The sequence below is a fragment of the Heliangelus exortis genome, chromosome 27 (genome assembly GCF_036169615.1).
Source record: "Heliangelus exortis chromosome 27, bHelExo1.hap1, whole genome shotgun sequence".
Classification (NCBI taxonomy): domain Eukaryota; kingdom Metazoa; phylum Chordata; class Aves; order Apodiformes; family Trochilidae; genus Heliangelus; species Heliangelus exortis.
Window position 1 is genome coordinate 1197712 of NC_092448.1, and position 21032 is coordinate 1218743.

Genomic DNA, 21032 nt, shown 5'->3' on the forward strand with positions numbered 1-21032 from the left:
TGGATGTGGTTCTGCAGTCTGAGAAAACCAGGAGAAAAAAGGGTTTATTGGTTGTTTTTTTTTTTCCTTTTGTTCTTTTTTTTTGGATAATTCTCTTCCCTTGGGGCCCTGCCAGCTCCCTGGGTGCTTGTCCCAGGCACCTGCAGGCCCTGGTGGGGGAGAAAGGGAGAGGTCGGGAGGAGAATGAGGAGGAGGAGGAGCAAGAAAGGCTTAAAAAAAACACCAAACAACCCCAAAAACCCCAATCCTGTGAGGTGATGATGATAAAGTGGCTGCAGGGCAAGGGCCGGGGGGGGGTTTTGTTGACTTTGAAGTTGTTTTTTTTTTGGAGGAACGACAGGAGATGTGGGGGAGGTGGCGGGCGGGATCTGAAGGGCGGAGGTGGCGGGCGGGATCTGAAGGGCGGCCGCGCTCCGGCGGCCTCCTCGGTCTCCTCCGCCCTCTCCTCTTCCCCGTGTGGAGCTGATTTCCTCCTCCTCGGCCTTAAATTTGGCTCCAACCTCAACTCGAAGCTCTCAACCCACCAAAAAATCTCCTGATCCTTCCTTTTTGGCCCCAATCCCTGTGGATTTTTCAGCGGAAGGGTTGGGGGGACAGCCCGGGCCTTGCCCGCGTCCCATCTGCTTCCTTCATCCCTTCTGGGATCCCCTCGGAGCTCTTCTCATCCCTGGAAATCTTCAAGGTTGGGTTTGGGGTTTGGAAGCAGCTGGGATTGATGGAAAAATCCCAGGGGGTTCCAACCCCCTCGGTTTCCTTGGAAAGCTCCAGGGATGGGGCAGCCCCAGCTCTTCTCAAAAATCAGCGTTTTTTTTAGCCACAGGCACCAAATCCTGGGAAAAAGGGAGAAAATCCCCCAAATTTCCCCCGGGGCTGCAGGAAGGAAGCTTCAGGTTTCCACCTCCAGTTTGCTTTTTTATTATTATTTTTTTTTTCAAATATATATGCAAAAAATAATAATAATTAAAAAACAGCACCGCCCCAAGACCAGAAAAAAAAACCCAAAAAAATCCCCCCAAAAACCCCAAATCCATTGGCACAGCACAGGATCACGAAGAGAGGGATTTAGGCTCCTGGATTTGGGATTTTCAGGGAATTCACAGGAATTTTTGCTGAAAATTTCACCTAAAGGGAGCCCAACTCTCATTCCGGAGCCTCTCCAAGTCACAGCACCAGGAATTTTTCCCCTTTCCCAGTGGGAAAAGTTCTTTCCCGCTCCGGAATCCCCAGAGGATGGAGGTGGGAGGCACCAAACTTGGGCTGGAACTTCGGAATCTGGGTAAAAATCAGGTGAAAAATCAACATTTTTGCCAAAAAAAAAAAAAAAAAAAAAAAAAATTCCAAAGCTCCATAAACTCCGTGAGGAGGGACGTGGGGAGCCTTGGGAATCCTCATCCCATGGGAAGGGCCTGGGAATCCCTTCCCGGGGGCTCCTTGGAGGGGGAGGAGGAGCAGAGGGAAGCTCCAGGGTTCTGTTCCACCTCATTTTTCCTCAGGAAAGGGGCAAAAATCCTGAGGAAAAGGCAAAATTCCTCAGGGCTCCTCCCGGCCCTTGGAGGTTCAGGAATTTCCTGGGAAGCTTTTTCCATAAAAAATGAACCTGTTCCCATTTTTTGGGGGTCTCATTTGAGGCTGGAGAGAACATTTGGGGGTGGAGGGACCTCAAACTCCTGAAGTTTTTGGGGTAAAAACCCCCAAATTTGTGCTGGGTCAATCCCAAATTAATTTTCAGGAGATTCCTGGGATTCTTGGGGTTGGAAGGGACCTCAAACTCCTCCAGTCCCAATCCCAGGGATCCTAGGGTGCTCCCAACCTCCTCTTGGACACCTCCAGGGATGGAGCAGCCCCAACTTCCTTGGAAAAACCTCTTCCAGGCTTTCCCCACCCCCAAATTAAGGAATTTCTTCCCCATTGTTCCTGGGGTTTTTCCTGGTGTTTTTCCTGGGGTTATTCCTGGGATTGTCCCTGAGTTTTTCCTGGGGTTGTTCCTGGGTTTTTTCCTGGGGTTTTTCTTGGGGTTTTTCCTGGGGTTACTCCTGGGGCTTTTCCTGGGGTTATTCCTGGGGTTTTTCCTGGAGTTTTTCCTGGGGTTTTTCCTGGAGTTATTCCTATTTTTTTCCTGGGGTTATTCCTGGGGTTTTTCCTGGAGTTATTCCTGGGTTTCTCCTGGTGTTTTTCCTGGGGTTATTCCTGGGGTTTTTCCTGGAGTTTTTCCTGGGGTTTTTCCTGGAGTTATTCCTGTTTTTTTCCTGGGGTTATTCCTGGTGTTTTTCCTGGGGTTATTCCTGGGATTGTCCCTGAGTTTTTCCTGGAGTTTTTCCTGGGGTTTTTCCTGGAGTTATTCCTGTTTTTTTCCTGGGGTTATTCCTGAGGTTGTTCCTGAGTTTTTCCTGGGGTTATTCCTGGGGTTGTTTGTTCCTGGGGTTTTTCCTGGGGTTTTTCCTGGAGTTATTCCTGGGCTTGATCCTGGGGTTATTCCTGGGGTTATTTTTTGGGAGGTTCCGTGGGATCCAGGAATTCCCACACCAAGAAAAATTCGGGAATGTTGGAGCCGGTCCCGTTCTCCCCCTTCTGGGCTCGGAGTTTTTGGGATCGGGACAGGAACCAGCAGAGGGCACCAGGGAAGGGAAAAGTTCGGGAATTCCCGAATTCCAGAGGTGCCAGGGAGCAGCTGGAATGCGGGAAGGAGCTGATCCCATGCGGAGCCCTCAGCTGGTTGGTGATTAAATAAAACAAAAAATAAAATAATTAAAAAAACCCCAAAAAACCCCCCAAAAAAAAAAAACCCCAAAACAAAAATCAAACCGAAATGAACAAAAAAAAAAAAAAAACAAAAACCCAAACTAAAATAAAAAACAAAAAAACCTCCAAAAAACAAAGAAAACCAACCCAAAACGAATTAAAAAACCCCAAACCAAACAAAAAAACAAGAAGCAAAAACCCCAAACCAAACCAAACAAAAAACCCCAAAACAACAAAAAAAAACCCCAAAACCAAACCAAAAAAAACCCCAAAAAACCCCAAACCCAAAGCAAAAAAACAACAAAACCCAAAACCAACCAAAAAAAACCCCCAAAACAAAAGAAAAAACAAAAAAAACCCCAAACCAAACCCAAAACAAAAAAAAAACCCCAAACCAAACCAAAAAAACACCCCAAAACAAAACAAACAAAAAAACCACAAAACCCCAAAGCAAACCCAAAAAAACCCCAAAAAGCCCCAAACCCAAAGCAAAAAACCAACAAAACCCAAAACCAAACAGAAAAAAACCCAAAAAAACCCAAAACCAAAACCAAACCAAACCAGACCAACAAAAAAAAAACCCAAATTATTATTTATTTCTCTTTATTATCGATATTATTTTTATTATCTATTATTTATTTTTATTATTTATGTCTCTTTATTATCTCTCTTATATTTATTATGATTATTATTTATTATTTATTATTATTTATCTTTAATTTATTGCTATTATTAATCTTAAAAATTTTTAATTTTTTCGATTTTTTAAGTTGTTAAATTTTAAAAGTTTTTAAAATTTAAATTTTGAAAAAAAATTTTAAATTTTTTTAATTTTTCAATTTTTTTTTCAATTTTTTTTTTCAATTTTTCTTTCCCAGGGTCCCTGGTGTCACCAAATTCTCTTTTAAAGAATTTAACTTTTTTTTTTTTTTAATTATTTCTTTTTACCTCTTTTTTCTTAATTATTTCTTTTTACACCTTTTTTTTTGTTTGTTATTTCTTTTTACCTCATTTTAAAAATTACTTCGTTTTACATTTTTTTTATTATTTCTTTCTACATCATTTTTTTATTATTTCTTTTTACCTATTTTTTATTATTATTTTTTACATATTTTTTAATTATTATTTTTACATAATATTTTTTATTTTTTTACATAATTTTTTTATTATATGTTTTTACCTCATTTTCTTATTTCTTTTTCCATCCTTTTTTAATGATTATTTCTTTTTCCATAATTTTTTAATTATTTCTTCTTACCTCTTTTTTAATTATTATTTCTTTTTCCATAATTTTTTACCTCATTTTTAAATTATTATTTTAATTATTTTTTTAATTATTTCTTTCTACCTAATTTTTAAAATTATTTCTTTTTATCTCATTTTTATTATTATTTCTTTTTACATCTTGTTTTATTATTTCTTTTTTAAACCTCTTTTAATTATTTCTTTTTTTTTCTTTTTTTTTTCTTTTTTTTTCATTTTTTTTTCATTTTTTTTACTTCTTTTTACCTCATTTTTTTACGTCTTTTTCCCTCATTTTTTTTAATTGTTTCTTTCCACATCTTTTTTTATTATTATCTTTTCCCCTCATTTTAAAATTATTATTTTAATAATTTATTATTAAATATTATACAATTATTATATATATTATATTATTATATATTAAATATAATAATTATATTATTATATAATAATTATTTTAATAGTTTATTTTAATTATTATTTTAATAATTCATTTTAATTATTGTTTTTTAATTATTTAATTATTCCACCTCATTTTTAATTACTTCTTTTAATCTCATTTTTTAATTATTCCTCCCCCATCATTTTTTTATTATTATTCCTTTTTAAAACCTTTTTTTTTTTAACTTCTCTACCCCATTTTTTCCCTTATTTATTTTTTTTCCCCCATATTTTTTCTCCTTATTATTTCCCAACCCCCCAGAAGGAAAAACCTTAATTAAATCCCTCATGAATTTTAATGCCCTTTTTTTGATTAAATCTGCAACAAAACCTCTTTTTTCAACCCCTTTTTTTTTTATTTTATTTTTTTTTTTTTTTTTTTTTTTTTTGTCCCCTCCAGAATTGGGGCTGGAAAAGGAAATGAGAAAAAGAGGAGCCGGAAATTGAGGTGGAAAAAAACCCCGGGATGTTGATTCCTGCCTGGAATATTAATGGAGCAGCCGAGGCTTCCAGGGGAGCTGCAGGGAAAAAAAATAAAGGAAAGAAATTAAAAAAAAAAAAAAAAAAGGATGTGAGGGGGGAAAGGACCCCCCGGAGGCAGCTTGGGGGGCAGAGAGAGGAGCCCAGGGGGGGGTGGGGGGCGTGAGTTGATTTGGTTTGGTTTATATTTTATTTTATTTTGGTTTATTTTATATTTTATTTTATTATTTTATTTTATTTTATTATTTTATTGTATTTAATGTTATTTTATTTTATTTTATTTTATTATTTTATTTTATTTTATTTTGTTTTGTTTTATTTTACTTTATATTTTATTTTATTTTATATTTTATTTTATTATTTTATTGTATTTAATGTTATTTTAATTTTATTATTTTATTATTATTTTATATTTTATTTTATTTTATTTTATTTTATATTTTATTTTATTATTTTATCGTATTTAATGTTATTTTGATTTTATTATTTTATTTTTATTTTATATTTTATTTTATTATATTATATTTTATTGTATTTAATTTAATTTAATTTTATATTTTATTTTATTTTATCCTATTTTATATTTTATTTTATTTTATTATTTTATTATATTTTATTTTATTTTATTTTATTATTTTATTGTATCATATTATATTTTATTTCATAGGTCATTTTCTATTTATTTTCTATTTTCTTTTACCTTTTCTTTTATATTTTCTTTTATTATTGATTTTCTATTGATTTTCTATTGATTTTCTACTTTCTTTTCCCTTGTCTTTTATATTTTCTTTTATCATTTATTTCACATTTTCTTTTTTCCTTTTACCTTTTATTTCTTTCATTCTTCCTTTTACCTTTTCTCTTTTTTCTTTCATCTTTCCTTTCATTTCTTCTTTTCTTCTTTCATATTTTCTTTTCTATTTTCTTTCATTTTTCTTTTACTTTTTCTTTCATTTTTTTCCTTTTTTCTTTTATATTTTATTTTCTTTGATATTTTCTTTTCTATTTTCTTTTACCCTTCCTCCTATATTTTCCTTTCCTTTTTCCTTTCCTCTTTTTTTCTCTTTTCTTCTCTTTTTTCTTTTCCATTTTCTTTTACTCTGCTTTAATTCTTATCATTTTCTTGCAAATTTTTTTTATTTTCTCTTTTTTTTCTTTTCTTTTAGGAGCCAGGACCCCACTTTAGGTCCCCATTTCTCCCCCTCCCCCTTTGCTTTGGGGAGGAGAAAAATCAAATCCCATTTTCCCAGATTTTTTTTTACCAATCCCCAAACTTCAGCCCCTCCAAGAGTTTCCTTGGAAAAGTTTGGGAAGGGTTTGGCTCTGATCCAGGGGAAAAAAAATAAAAAAAAAGCAATAAAAAAACCCAAGAAAAGAGAAAGAGAGAGAGAAAAAAAAAAAAAATCCTGGGGGGAATATTGGGAAAAAAATATTGGGGGAAAAAAAATAAAAATAAAATAAAATAAAATAAAATAAAAAAAAAAAAAAAAAAAAAGCAGAAAACCCAAATATTGGTGGAAAAAAAAGGAGACCAGAAAACCTGAATATTGGGGAAAAAAAAGAGACCAAAAACCCAAATATTGGGGGAAAAAAGAGACCAGAAAATTCAAATATTGGGAAAAAAATGAGAGCAAAAAACCCGAATATTGGGGGGAAAAAAAAGAGAGAGAGATCAGAAAAAAACCCAAATATTGGGAAATAAAAAGAGACCCAGCAAACCCCAATAATGGAAAAAATAAATTAAAAAAAGACACCAGAAAACCCAAATAGAGGGAAAAAAGAGACCAGAAAAAAACCCAAATATTGGGGAAAAAGAGACCAGAAAACCCAAATGATTGGGGAAAAAAGAGACCAAAAAACCCCAGTATTGGGGTAAAAAAAAGAGACCCAGCAAACCCCAATAATGGAAAAAATAAATTAAAAAGACACCAGAAAACCCAAATATTGGGGAAAAAAAGACATCAAAAAACCCAAATATTGGGGAAAAAAGAGACAAGAAAAAAACCCCAAATATTGGGGAAAAAAAGGGACCAAAAAACCCCAAATATTGGGGTAAAAAAAAGAGACCCAGCAACCCCCAATAATGAAAAAAAAAAAAAAAAAAAAAGAGAAAGACCAGAAAAAAAACCCCCAAATATTGGTAAAAAAAAAAAAAAGAGCAGAAACCCCAAACACAGAGAAAAAAAAATCGACCCAGCAACCCCCAATAAATTAAAAAAAAATAAAAATAAAAATATAAAAGGGGGGGGATGGGAGGGAGGGGGGGGAGGGAGAAAACAAAAGAAGGGTAAAAAAAACGATTTTTTTTTTATTTATTTTTTTTTTTTCGCGGCGATCGGAGCGGAGCCCGGTGGATTCTGGGAGATTTTAATAAACCCGAGGCTGGGAAATTTAATAAAAAAGCTCCAAGAGTTCATCAGATTATTCGGGGGGGAAAAGGGGGATTTTTTTAACCCTTTGAGGGACCCAGAAGGAGCCGGGGATGGAAATTTGGGGGAAATTCGGACTCCGGCACCGGGATTTTTGTGGAAGTCCCAACCCTGAGGGGGTTTTTAATTTTTTTTCGGGTTTTTTTGGTTTTTTTTTGGCTTCTGGTTGAGGTTGGAAGGTGCCGGGGGGTGGGGGCTTTTTGGGGTTTTTTTGGTTGTTGTTGTTGTGGGGGTTTTTCTTTCTTTGTTTTTTTCTTTTTTTCCTTCTTTTCTTTTTTCTTTTTTTCTTTTTTCCCTTTTCTTTCTTCTTTTTCTTCTCTTTTTTTCTTCTTTTGCTCCTTTATTTTTCTCTTTTTTTCTTCCTTTCTTTTTTCCTTCTTTCCTTTTCTCTTTTTCCTTTTTTCCTTCCTTTCTTTTCTTTCTTTTTCTCTTTTTTCCTTTTCTTTTTTCCTTCTTTCCTTTTTTCTTTTTTCTTTCTTTCTTTTTATTTGTTTTTCTTTTTTTTCTTTATTTTTCTCTTTTTTCTTCTTTTCTTTTTTCCTTTTCTTTCTTTCTTTTTCTCTTTTTCTTTTTTTTTCTTCCTTTCTTTTTTCCCTCTTTTCCTTCTTTTCTTTTTTTCTCCTTCGTTTCTTTCTTTCCTTTCTTCCTTTTTCTCTTTTTTCCTTCTTTTCTTTTTTCTTTCTTTCCTTTTTTCTTTTTTTCTTTCTTTTTCTGTTTTTCCTCTTCTTCTTTCTTTGTTTATTTTTCTTTTTTCTTTTCTTTTTTCCTTCTTTTCTTTCTTTCTTTTTCTTTTTCTTTTTTCTGTTTTTTTCTTCCTTTCTCTTTTCTTTGTTTCTTTTTCCCTTTTTTCTTCTTATCTTTTTTCCTTTCCTTTTTCCCTTCTTTTCTTGTTTTCTTCTTTTCTTTGTTCCTTCTTTTCTTTTTTCCTTCTTTTCTTTTTTCCTTCTTTTCTTTTTTCCTTTTTTTCCTTTTTCCTTCTTTTTTTTTTTCTTTCTTCTTCTCCTTTTTTCTTCTTTTCTTTTTTCCTTGTTTCTTTTTTCCTTTTTCTCTTTTCTTCCTTTTTCTTCTTTTCTTTTTTCCTTTTTCTCTTTTTTTTTGTTTGATTGTTTTTTTTTTTGTCCTTTTTTCTTCTTGTTTTTTTTTTCTTTTCGTGTTTTTCTTCGCTTGTTTGTTTTGGTTTTTTTTTGTTTTCTTTTTTTCCTCCCATCCCTGGGAAAAGGATGGAAGTGGATGAGCTTTAAATCACAGGATATTTGGGGTTGGAAGGTTCCAGGGAGACCTTGGAGCAACTTCCAGAGCCTGAAGTCCCTTCAGATCCCTCCAGGATCCTGAAGAGGCCCCAGGAAAGCTGGGAAAGGGACTTTGGACCAAGGATGGGATGAGGGGGGATGGGTTTAAACTGGGAGAGGGGAGATTTGGGATGGATTTCCATAGGAAATTCTTCCCTGGGAAGGTGGAGAGACCCTGGCACAGGTTGTCCTCATCCCTGGAGGTGTCCAAGGTGCAGTTGGATGGGGCTGGGAGCAGCCTGGGAGGTGTCCCTGCCCGTGGGAGATGTTTGGAAGTGGATGGGCTTTGGATCATGGAATGGTTTGGGTTGGAAGGGACCATGGATCCCACTTGGATGATCCATGAGATGATCCTGGAGGTTTCCAAGGTGCAGTTGGATGGGGTTGGAGCAGCCTGGGGTGGTTGGAGGTGTCCCCAGCCATGGGAGAAGGATGGAATGAGATGACCTCCAGGTCATGGAATGGTTTGGATTGGAAGGGACCTTGGATCCCACTTGGATGATCCATGAGATGATCCTGGAGGTCTCCAAGGTGCAGTTGGATGGGGCTTAGGAGAATCCTGGGATGATGGGAGGTGTCCCCAGCCATGGGAGATGTTTGGAAGTGGATGAGCTTTGGATCATGGAATGGTTTGGGTTGGAAGGGACCATGGAGCCCCCTTGGATGATCCATGGGATGATCCTGGAGGTCTCCAAGGTGAGGTTGGATGGGGGTTGGAGCACCCTGGGAGATGTTTGGAACTGGATGAGCTTTGGATCATGGAATGGTTTGGGTTGGAAGGGACCATGGAGCCCCCTTGGATGATCCATGGGATGATCCTGGAGGTCTCCAAGTCCAGGTGGGATGGGGCTTGGAGCAGCCTGGGGTGGTGGGAAGTGTCCCTGCCCATGGGAGATGGATGGGACTGGATGGGCTTTGGATCATGGAATGGTTTGGGTTGGAAGGAACCACTTGGATGATCCATGGGATGATCCTGGAGGTGGCTGCTCCATCCCTGGAGGTCTCCAAGTCCAGGTGGGATGGGGCTGGGAGCAGCCTGGGATGGTGGGAGGTGTTGGGAGATGTTTGGAACTGGATGGGCTTTGGATCATGGAATGGTTTGGGTTGGAAGGGACCATGGAGCCCCCTTGGATGATCCATGAGATGATCCTGGAGGTCTCCAAGTCCAGGAGGGATGGGATTTGGGAGATGGGAGATGTTTGGAACCGGATGAGCCCGAGGGTCCCTTCCAACCCCCCCCCCTCCCCCCATTCTGGGATTCCCTGAAACTCGAGGGATCCCAAAATCAGGGAGACAACAGAAGCTCCCGGAGGGATTTTTCCCAACTTTTTGCTGAGTTCCAGGAAAGCAGAAACTCCCCGGAGCTGAAGCTCTTCAGGAACCCCTTTTTTTGCCCCTTTTCTCCCCAAATTCCCTTTTCCCCACCAAGCTGGGCCCCCACTTGGATTTTCCAGGCTTTTCCTGGACGGAGCCCCTTGGAAAGGGAGGAGGAGGGGGGGGGGGGGGGGGGGGAAGGAGCTGAGAAGCTCCGGAGCCTCCTCTTAAAATGGGATTTTTGTTGCCATGGCAACGGCAAGAAAATGACCTGGATTTAATCGGATTTAGGGAATATTAAAAATGAGGTTTTTTTGTTTTTTTTTTTTTTTTTTTTAAGGAATTCGTGGTGCTGGAAAGGGCTGAGAATTTTAATTTTGGATAATTGGAGTTGACACTTTCTTTATGAGGTTGCTGGCTGAGGGATTTTCCTTAATTATTCCAAGGAGGAGGAGGGGGCTTGGGATGCTCCAAGAGATTTTATGAAGTTTCAGCCCGGGCACGGTGCTGGCTGCAAAAAAACAGCAAGAAAAAACGTGGAAAAAGGGAAAAAAAATAATTTTTGGGGGAAATTTGGCACCTCGAAGGGTCTTGCTGGGGAGCTGGGATCATCCCAGTATTCCCAGCACATCCCATCATTTCCCTTTCTCTGGAATTTTTAGCCCAAAGTTTTCCTCTCCTTTGGTTTTTGGTTTTTTTTTTCAGGGCAAAAATAGCAAAAAAACAAAAAAACAAAAAAAAAAAGAAAAGGAGGAATTAAAGGCAAAGTTTGGAAAAAGGGAGGGAGGGGCAAAAAAAAATTCTCCCAGCTGAGAGGGAAAAAAAAGTCAATTTTAAGTTGGTTCCTGGAAGGGTAAGGGGCTGATGTCTGAGAACAAAATTAAAAAACCCCAAATCCCTCCCAAAACCCCCAAAAAAACTCCCCCCAAACCAACAGAATAATGGGGGAAAAGAAGGAAAAAAACTCTGCTTCCCGCCAGGTTTTTTTAGGGTTTTATTCTTATTTTATATGATTTTTAAAGTATTTTATTTTTTGTAATATTTATATTAATTTTTATTATTTTGTTATTATTTTATTATTATTTTTATTTTTATTATTATTTGTTATTTTTGTTATTATTTTTATTAGTATTATTTTTATTAGTATTAGTTTTTATTAGTATTATGTATTCATATTTTATTAGTATTTTTATTAATATTATTATGTATTTATTGTTATTTTTATTATTACTATTTAGTATTTTTATTGTTAATTATTAGTGTTTTCATTATTATTTTATTAGTGTTTATATTAATTTTATTAGTATTTTATTATTTTATTATTTTAATCTTTATTTTTATTATTATTTATTATTATTATTATTATTATTATTTCATTATTATTTTTCACTTCAAACACCAGGGTTATTTTTCAAGGGGGGCTTGAGACAAAGAGAGGAGCAGTATTTTTATTATTATTTTAATTATTATTTTTATTAGTATTTTCATTCTTATTTTTATTCTTTATTATTAATTTTGTTATTCTTATTATTATTATTTTAATTAGTATTATTATTAGTAGTAGCATTTTTATTAGTATTTCCATTAGTATTTTTATTATTTCTTCTTATTATTTCAATTATTTTTAAATTATTTCCAATCATTATTTTTATTTTAATTTTTAACCACCATTTTTATCATTTTTCTGAACACCTCCCTTAGCGTTTTGATTTTTATTCAGCTCATTTATCATTATTTGATTCATATTATTATTTTTAACCATTATTTTCTCATTATTTTTCTTTCCCAAGGCAAAGAGCGGAGCAGCCGGGGGGGGGGGGGGGAGTTTTATTCCCAGGAGTTTCCAGGAGGATTATCCCAGCCTCAGCCTCAATCCCACTTTATGAGTTCCGGGAAGATTCCGGGTCTTTAAACACCAATTTAATTAATCCTCACTTTATTACTTTTCCCTCCTCAAGTGGCAAAACGGAATCTCCCAGCCCGGAGCCACCTTTACATCCCAAATTTTTTTCCATCTGCTCCGGACTCCGGGATTTTATTATTTTATTATTTTTTATTCCTTTTGTTTTTATTCCGGAGGGGAACAAAAAGCTTCCCCCCCCCCCCCCCCCCCAACCCTCCCTCATTTTCCACCTCCTTGGAGGGCTCCAAAAATTCCTTCCGTGAGGAAAAAATCCTGGATGAGGGGACACAGAGCTCTGTCCTGCTGGGACAAGAAATCTCGGGATGCTCCATGGATCCCAGAAGGGATCCCTGAAGCTCAGGAATCCCCCCCCTGGAGGGCTCCAAAAATTCCTTCTATGAGGAAAAACCTCTGGATGAGGGGACACAAAGCTCTGTCCTGCTGGGACAGAAATTTCGGGATGCTCCATGGGGAAGGATCCCAATGTGGAGCCCAGGACTCCAAAAATTCCTTCCATGAGGAAAAACCCCTGGATGAGGGGACACAAAGCTCTGTCCTGCTGGGACAAGAAATCTCGGGATGCTCCATGGATCCCAGAAGGGATCCCTGAAGGATCCCAATGTGAAGCTCAGGAATCCCCCCCCTGGAGGGCTCCAAAAATTCCTTCTATGAGGAAAAACCTCTGGATGAGGGGACACAAAGCTCTGTCCTGCTGGGACAGAAATTTCGGGATGCTCCATGGGGAAGGATCCCAGTGTGGAGCCCAGGACTCCAAAAATTCCTTCCGTGAGGAAAAAATCCTGGATGAGGGGACACAGAGCTCTGTCCTGCTGGGACAAGAAATCTCGGGATGCTCCATGGATCCCAGGAGGGATCCCTGAAGGATCCCAATGTGAAGCTCAGGAATCCCCCCCTGGAGGCCTCCAAAAATTCCTTCCATGAGGAAAAACCTCTGGATGAGGGGACACAGAGCCCTGTCCTGCTGGGACAAGAAATTTCGGGATGCTCCATGGGGAAGGATCCCAATGTGGAGCCCAGGACTCCAAAAATTCCTTCCATGAGGAAAAACCCCTGGATGAGGGGACACAAAGCTCTGTCCTGCTGGGACAAGAAATCTCGGGATGCTCCATGGATCCCAGAAGGGATCCCTGAAGGATCCCAATGTGAAGCTCAGGAATCCCCCCCCTGGAGGCCTCCAAAAATTCCTTCCATGAGGAAAAACCTCTGGATGAGGGGACACAGAGCTCTGTCCTGCTGGGACAAGAAATTTCGGGATGCTCCATGGGGCTGAGAGGTTGGGGTTGGTCAGGCTGGAGATGAGAAGATTCCAGGGAGACCTTGGAGCAACTTCCAGTGCCTGAAGTCCCTTCAGATCCCTCCAGGATCCTGAAGAGGCCTCAGGAAAGCTGGGAAAGGGATTTTTGGACAAAGGGATGGGATGAGGAGAGGATGGATTTCAACTGGGAGAGGGGAGCTCCCTTGGATGATCCATGAGATGATCCTGGAGGTCTCCAAGTCCAGGAGGGATGGGGCTTGGAGCCACCTGGGAAGTGTCCCCACCCATGGGAGAAGGATGGAATGAGATGATCGTTAGGTCATGGAATGGTTTGGGTTGGAAGGGACCTTGGAGCCCTCTTGGATGATCCATGGGATGATCCTGGAGGTCTCCAAGGTGAGGTTGGATGGGATTGGAGCACCCTGGGAGGTGTCCCCAGCCATGGGAGATGTTTGGAACTGGATGAGCTTTGGATCATGGAATGGTTTGGGTTGGAAGGGACCATGGAGCCCACTTGGATGATCCATGGGATGATCCTGGAGGTCTCCAAGGAGCAGTTGGATGGGGATTGGAGCACCCTGGGCTGGTCCCTGTCCATGGGAGATGTTTGGAAGTGGATGATCTTCAGATCACGGAATGGTTTGGGTTGGAAGGGACCTTGGAGCCCACTTGGATGATCCATGAGATGATCCTGGAGGTCTCCAAGGTGCAGTTGGATGGGGCTTGGATCCAGCTGGTCTGGTGGGAGTTCTCCCTACTGGGGGGGGGATTGGTTCTAAAGGGTCTTCAAGACCCCTTCCCACCCAACCCATCCCACACCTTGCTGCTTCCTTTGGGTGCTTGCTGATTCCCCATCCCACCACCCCCTTCCCAAGCCTCATCCCGGGGCAGATCCTCCTCTCCCAAGCTTTTAAGCCCAGGATCCTCTTTTTTAGGCTGTTCCAGACCAAGTGCAGCAGCTGCTTGAAGACCATCGCCCCTTCGGAGCTGATCATGAAGGTCCTGGAGAACGTTTACCACGTCCACTGCTTCTCCTGCTGCGAGTGCGAGCGGCGCCTGCAGCCAGGAGACGAATTTGTCCTCAAGGAGGGGCAGCTCCTCTGCCGCAGCGACTACGAGAAGGAGAAGGAGATGCTGAGTGCCATCAGCCCAGCACCCACCGAGTCGGGTGAGGGGCTGGAAACTCGGGGAGAACCCCACAGAGGTCCCCGAGGAGGTGGAGGGAGGGAGGGTTGGAGAGGGAGGGAGGGGGAGGCTGGAGGATCCTTGAGGTTGGAGGATCCTTGAGGTTGGAGGATCCTTGAGGTTGGAGGATCCTTCCCTCCGGAGGTGGAGGTTGGAGGATCCTTGAGGTTGGAGGATCCTTGAGGTTGGAGGATCCTTCCCTCCGGAGGTGGAGGTTGGAGGATCCTTGAGGTTGGAGGATCCTTCCCTCCGGAGGTGGAGGTTGGAGGATCCTTCTCTCTGGAGGTGGAGGTTGGAGGATCCTTGAGGTTGGAGCATCCTTCCCTCTCGTGGTAGAGGTTGGAGGATCCTTCCCTCTGGTGGTCAAGGAGGTGTCAGGATGGTGAGACCCCATCTGAAGAGGGTTGGGTGGGCTTCTGGGGGACATCAGGGGTTGGGAAACTTGGGGAGAACCTGGCAGAGGTCCCTGAGGAGGTGGAGGGAGGGAGGAATGGAGATGGAGGGAGGTGGAGGTTGGAGCATCCTTCCCTCCACTGATCAAGGAGGTGTCAGGATGGTGAGACCCCATCTGAAGAGGGTTGGGAGGGCTCTTGGGGGACATCAGGGGTTGGGAAACTCGGGGAGAACCTCACAGAGGTCCCCCAGGAGGCAGAGGGAGGGATGGAGATGGAGGGAGGTGGAGGTTGGTGTAGGCAGCAGGTGGCAGGACCTGCCGGGTAATGAGCTCAGTGGGTGCTCAGCCTCACCTGTGCCCGGTCAGGGCTGCCCCAAGTGCTCATGCTCAGAGATCAAGGGCCAATAAAAGGTGGGGCCTGAGGCCAGCAAAGGGCTCGTTCTGAAGCAGCTCAGCAGCCCTGCTGGTCGAGGCCAGTTCTCTGCTGGTCCTGTCCTCACTCAGAGCCTTTCATCGCTGCGAAGTTCGTCTCCTGCTACAGGTTGGAGGATCCTTGAGGTTGGAGGATCCTTCCCTCTAGTGCTGGGAGTTGGAGGATCCTTCTCTCCAGAGGGAGAGGTTGGAGGATCCTTCCTTCTGGTGGTGGAGGTTGGAGGGTTGGGTGGGTTTCTGGGGGACATCAGGGGTTGGGAAACTCGGGGAGAACCTCACAGAGGTCCCCGAGGAGGTGGAGGGAGGGATGGAGATGGAGGGAGGGGGAGGTTGGAGCATCCTTGAGGTTGGAGCATCCTTGAGGTTGGAGCATCCTTCCCTCCACTGATCAAGGAGGTGTCAGGATGGTGAGACCCCATCTGAAGAGGGTTGGGAGGGCTCTTGGGGGACATCAGGGGTTGGGAAACTTGGGGAGAACCTCACAGAGGTCCCCCAGGAGGCGGAGGGAGGGATGGAGATGGAGGGAGGTGGAGGTTGGAGCATCCTTCCCTCCACTGATCAAGGAGGTGTCAGGATGGTGAGACCCCATCTGAAGAGGGTTGGGTGGGCTCCTGGGGGACACCAGGGGTTGGCCAACCCGTGTCCAGGGTGGCTCTGTCACCCCACAAACCCCAACTCATCCCACGACCTCCATTCCACCGGGAATCCCATCCCGGACGGCTCAAAACTCATCCGATTCCCTCCCAATCCTCTCTCCAGGAGGTGGCTTGGAAGACCCACTCCCTGCTGAAGCTTTTTTTTTCCTCCTCGCAGTGAAAAGTGAGGAGGAGGATGGTGGCCATTCCCACGGCAAAGGAAGTGAGGAAAACAAGGAGCAGAAACGCTCCAAACGCCCTCGGACCATCCTGACCACCCAGCAGCGCCGGGCGTTCAAAGCTTCCTTTGAGGTCTCCTCCAAACCTTGCAGAAAGGTACCAGGAGCTCATTGGACCCCAATTTTTTTTTTTTGGGAATATTTTAAGTGGGACTTGAAAAAGTTTTGATTCAGCTCTCCTGACTTTTTTGGACAGGTCAGAGAGACCCTGGCAGCCGAGACGGGGTTGACGGTGCGGGTGGTGCAGGTTTGGTTCCAGAACCAAAGAGCCAAGGTGAGTGAGTGAAGGTTTTTGGGGATAAAAATGGGGTTTGGAGGTGCCCAAAGTATCAAACGTCCTCATCCAACCCAAAGTTAAACTTGGAATTGTTGGGAGGAAGGGAAAAAAACACCCAGAGGTGCTCCAGAAGGTGTAGGAAAAGCTTAAGGAGAAATAGGGAAAGAAAAATCGTGTTTTAGGGGTAAAATTTTTCACATCCTTTTTTTTTTATTTTAATTTTTTATTTTAATATTAATATTTATTTTAATATTTATTCTAATTTAATATTAATTATTTATTTTAATATTTATTTATTTTAATTATTCTTAGTCTCATCCTACTTGCTTTTCCTACCTCTTTTTCCTTCCTACGTGCTGAGGATTTCCCACTTCTTTCTCCTGGAAGTTGGGACCTCTTGAATTTTGCAGAGTTTAAAGGTGAAACAGGAAAAAAGTGGCTTGAAAAAAACCAAATCCTGAGGATTTGGAACTGGAAAAGGCACCTCCCAAAAAGCCAATGGGGCCTCTGTTCCCTTCCCATTGCTTGGGAACACTTCAGGGAACACTTCAGGGAAGATTTTAGGGAAGATTTTAGGGAAGATTTTAGGGAAGATTTTAGGGAAGATTTTAGGGAAGATTTTAGGGAAGATTTTAGGGAAGATTTTAGGGAAGATTTTAGGGAAGATTTTAGGGAAGATTTTAGGGAAGATTTTAGGGAATATTTCAGGGAACCCGAATCCCAAGCTCCCCCTCTCCCTGCAGATGAAGAAAATCGCCCGGAGGCAGCAGCAGCAGCAGCAGCAGCAGCAGCACCAGGACCAGGAGCAGCTGGGACCCCCCAGGCTGGGGACAGGGAGGGGGACAGGACGGAGCAGCAGGCAGAGCAACGATGACAGCGAAGGTGAGGGGACAGCAGGGGACAGCAGGGGACAGCAGGGGATGGAGGGGACAGCAAGGGACAGTAAGGGACAGGAGGGGATGGAGGGGACAAGAGGGGATGGAGGGGACAGCATGGGACAGGAAGGGACAGCAGGGGACAGGAGGGGATGGAGGGAATGGAAAGGATGGAGGGGACAGCAAGGGATGGAGGGGACAGAAGGGGATGGAGGGGATGGAAGGGACAAGAGGGGATGGAGTGGGCAGCAGGGGACAGGAGGGGACAGGAGGGGATGGAGGGGACAGGAGGGGATGGAGGGGACAGGAGGGGATGGAGGGGACAGGAGGGGATGGAGGGGACAGCAGGGGACAGGAAGGGACAGGAGGGGACAAGAGGGGATGGAGGGGATGGAAGGGACAAGAGGGGATGGAGTGGGCAGCAGGGGACAGGAGGGGATGGAAGGGACAGGAGGGGATGGAGGGGACAGCAAGGGACAGCAGGGGACAGGAGGGGACAGCAAGGGATGGAGGGCACAGCAGGGGATGGAGGGGACAGGAGGGGAGAGAAGAGGATGGAGGGGATGGAGGGGACAGGAGGGGACAGCAAGGGATGGAGAGGACAGCAGGGGACAGGAGGGGATGGAGGGGATGGAGGGGACAGCCAAGGGCACCTGGGCTGGTGGGAGGTGTCCCTGCCCATGGGAGATGTTTGGAACTGGATGAGCTTTGGATCATGGAATGGTTTGGGTTGGAAGGGACCATGGAGCCCCCTTGGATGATCCATGAGATGATCCTGGAGGTCTCCAAGTCCAGGAGGGATGGGGCTGGGAGCAGCCTGGGAGGTGTCCCCACCACTGGAAAAAGGATGGAAGTGGATGACCTTCAGATCATGGAATGGGTTGGGTTGGAAGGGACCTTGGAGCCCCCTTGGATGATCCATGAGATGATCCTGGAGGTCTCCAAGGTGCAGTTGGATGGGATTGGAGCACCCTGGGCTGTGGGAAGTCCCTTCCCATGGCAGGGGGTGACACTGGGTGAGGCTTCAGGTCCCTTCCCACCCAACCCATTCCCTGGGTGCCATTTTGGAGAAGACCACGGGGTCTTTTTTTTTTTTTTTTTTTTTTTGGTTTTCCTGCCTCCCACCACTTTTTTTTTTTTGTTGTTGTTCCCACCCCACTTCTCCTACAACCCTGGGCCCCAAGGTGACCAAAAGGCCTCACCCTGCAATCCCCAACATTCGGGTGACAAAAAGGCCTCAGCCATCCCATTCCTTGTGTCTGCAGATGGTGGAAGTGTCCATGGCTTGGATGGGCTCATGGTTCCTTATCCCAGGATATCCCACCAGCAGCTCCTGCCCCTGGAACAGAACAACTTCAGCACGGATTTGTACAGACAGGGCCTGACCCCACCCCAGCTCCCTGGGGACCATCTGCATCCCTACGGTAGGAAATTATCCCTTCCCTGCAGGAAAAACCCAACTCTGTCCAAGACTTGGGTGTTCTGATGCTTTTTTTCCCTTTTTTTTTTTTGGTGGGGTCTCCATCCCACGTGGAACGTTTTGGGGAGGGGGAAAGGAGTGGGAGGTTTTGGGGGGTTTTGTGGAAAAGGGGTTGGAGTGGGTCCAGGTGGCCAAGAGGGATGGGGAAGGGGTGGAGAATGTGGAGAAAGGGGTGGAGAAGATGGAAGGGGATGGAGGACATGGAGAAGGATCTGGAGAACGTGGAGAAGGGGGTGGAGAAGATGGAGAAAAGGGTGGAGAATATGGAAAAGGGGATGGAGAACATAGAAGGGGATGGAGAAGGGGATGGAGAAGATGGAGAAGATGGAGAAGGGGTGGAAAAGATGGAGAAGGGGTGGAGAACATGGAAGGGAGTGGACAATATGGAGAAAGGGGATGGAGAAGATGGAGAAAAGGGTGGAGAACATGGAGAAGGGGATGGAGAAGATGGAGAAGGGGTGGAGAACATGGAGAAGGGGTTGGAGAACATGGAGAAAAGGGTGGAGAATATGGAGAAAGGGGATTGAGAATATGGAAGTGGATGGAGAATATGGAGAAAGATCTGGAGAACGTGGAGAAAGGGATGGGGAAGAAGGAGAAGGGATGGGGAAGAAGGAGAAGGGATGGGGAAGAAGGAGAAGGGATGGAGAAGAAGGAGAAGGGATGGAGAAGAAGGAGAAGGGATGGAGAAGAAGGAGAAAGGGATGGAGAAGAAGGAGAAAGGGATGGAGAAGAAGGAGAGGGGGCACCCCCAAGGCTTCCATAATTCCGAGCTTCTAAAGCTGCAGGTGGGGTCACCTCCTGCCCTGCTGCCCCTGCTCCCGCTCTCCCCCTTCTCCTTCCCAACTTTTCTCCTTTTCCAGACTCGGAAGGAGTTTTCCAGGACCTGGACAGTGAGAGCATCAACCACCTGGGGGACTGTTTGCTCTCAGCCCCTGAAGCCAACCTCCTCCCAGCCCGGGTGGGCAACCCCATCGATCGACTCTACTCCATGCAGAGCTCCTACTTCACCTCCTGACCCCCCCTGGGAAGCAGCTCCCAGGATCAGGAAAATCCCAGATGGATTCCACTTCCAAGCCCTTCCAACCCCAAGCATCCCAGGAGTCTCCTGAAAATTTACTTGGGGTTGACCCAGCAAAAAATTCGGGGGTTTTGAGCCCAAAAACTCAAGGAGTTTGAGGTCCCTCAAACCCCAAGAATCCCAGGAATCCCTGAAAATTAATTTGGGTTTGACCCAGCTGGATTTGGGGGTTTTTGTCCCAAAAACTGGAGGAGTTCGAGGTCCCTCCAACCCCAAGAATCCCAGGAATCCCTGAAAAATAACTTGGATTTGACCCAGCACAAATTTGGGGGTTTTTAGCCCCAAAATGCGAGGAGTTTGAGGTCCCTTCAACCCCCAAGAATCCCAGGAATCTCTGAAAATTTACTTGGGGTTGACCCAGCACAAATTTGGGGGTTTTTGTCCCAAAAACTGGAGGAGTTTGAGGTCCCTTCAACCCCCAAGAATCCCAGGAATCTCTGAAAATTTACTTGGGGTTGACCCAGCACAAATTTGGGGGTTTTTGTCCCAAAAACTGGAGGAGTTTGAGGTCCCTTCCACCCCCAAGAATCCCAGGAATCCCTGAAAAATAACTTGGATTTGACCCAGCACAAATTTGGGGGTTTTTAGCCCCAAAACTGGAGGAGTTTGAGGTCCTTTCCACCCCCAAGAATCCCAGGAATCCCTGAAAATTAATTTGGGTTTGACCCAGCTGGATTTGGGGGTTTTTAGCCCCAAAAACTGGAGGAGTTTGAGGTCCCTTCAACCCCCAAGAATCCCAGGAATCCCTGAAAAATAACTTGGATTTGACCCAGCACAAATTTGGGGGGTTTTGCCCCAAAAACTGGAGGAGTTTGAGGTCCTTTCCAACCCCAAGAATCCCAGGAATCCCTGAAAATTAATTTGGGTTTGACCCAGCTGGATTTGGGGGTTTTTAGCCCAAAACTGGAGGAGTTTGAGGTCCCTCCAACCCCAAGAATCCCAGGAATCCCTGAAAATTAATTTGGGTTTGACCCAGCAAAAATTTGGGGGTTTTTAGCCCAAAACTGGAGGAGTTTGAGGTCCTTCCAACCCCAAGAATCCCAGGAATCCCTGAAAATTAATTTGGGATTGACCCAGCAAAAATTTGGGGGTTTTTAGCCCCAAAACTGGAGGAGTTTGAGGTCCTTTCCACCCCCAAGAATCCCAGGAATCCCTGAAAATTAATTTGGGTTTGACCCAGCTGGATTTGGGGGTTTTTGTCCCAAAAACTCAAGGAGTTTGAGGTCCTTTCCAACCCCAAGAATCCCAGGAATCCCTGAAAATTAATTTGGGTTTGACCCAGCACAAATTTGGGGGTTTTTAGCCCCAAAACTGGAGGAGT

The 21032-nt window shown here is 43.4% G+C and overlaps 1 protein-coding gene across 1 annotated transcript in view; it reads left to right on the forward strand.

Annotated features, from left to right (window-relative positions):
- The window catches only part of LOC139787736 (LIM homeobox transcription factor 1-alpha-like), a 23629-nt gene extending 3938 nt beyond the window's left edge, over positions 1-19691 (forward strand). Inside the window, 6 exon segments of the mRNA XM_071727033.1 lie at positions 14049-14281; positions 15938-16095; positions 16195-16272; positions 17019-17157; positions 18416-18574; positions 19494-19691. Of these exon segments, the coding sequence (XP_071583134.1) occupies positions 14049-14281; positions 15938-16095; positions 16195-16272; positions 17019-17157; positions 18416-18574; positions 19494-19648 (922 nt within the window). The 3' untranslated portion in view covers positions 19649-19691.
- Positions 19692-21032: the final 1341 nt, after the last annotated feature.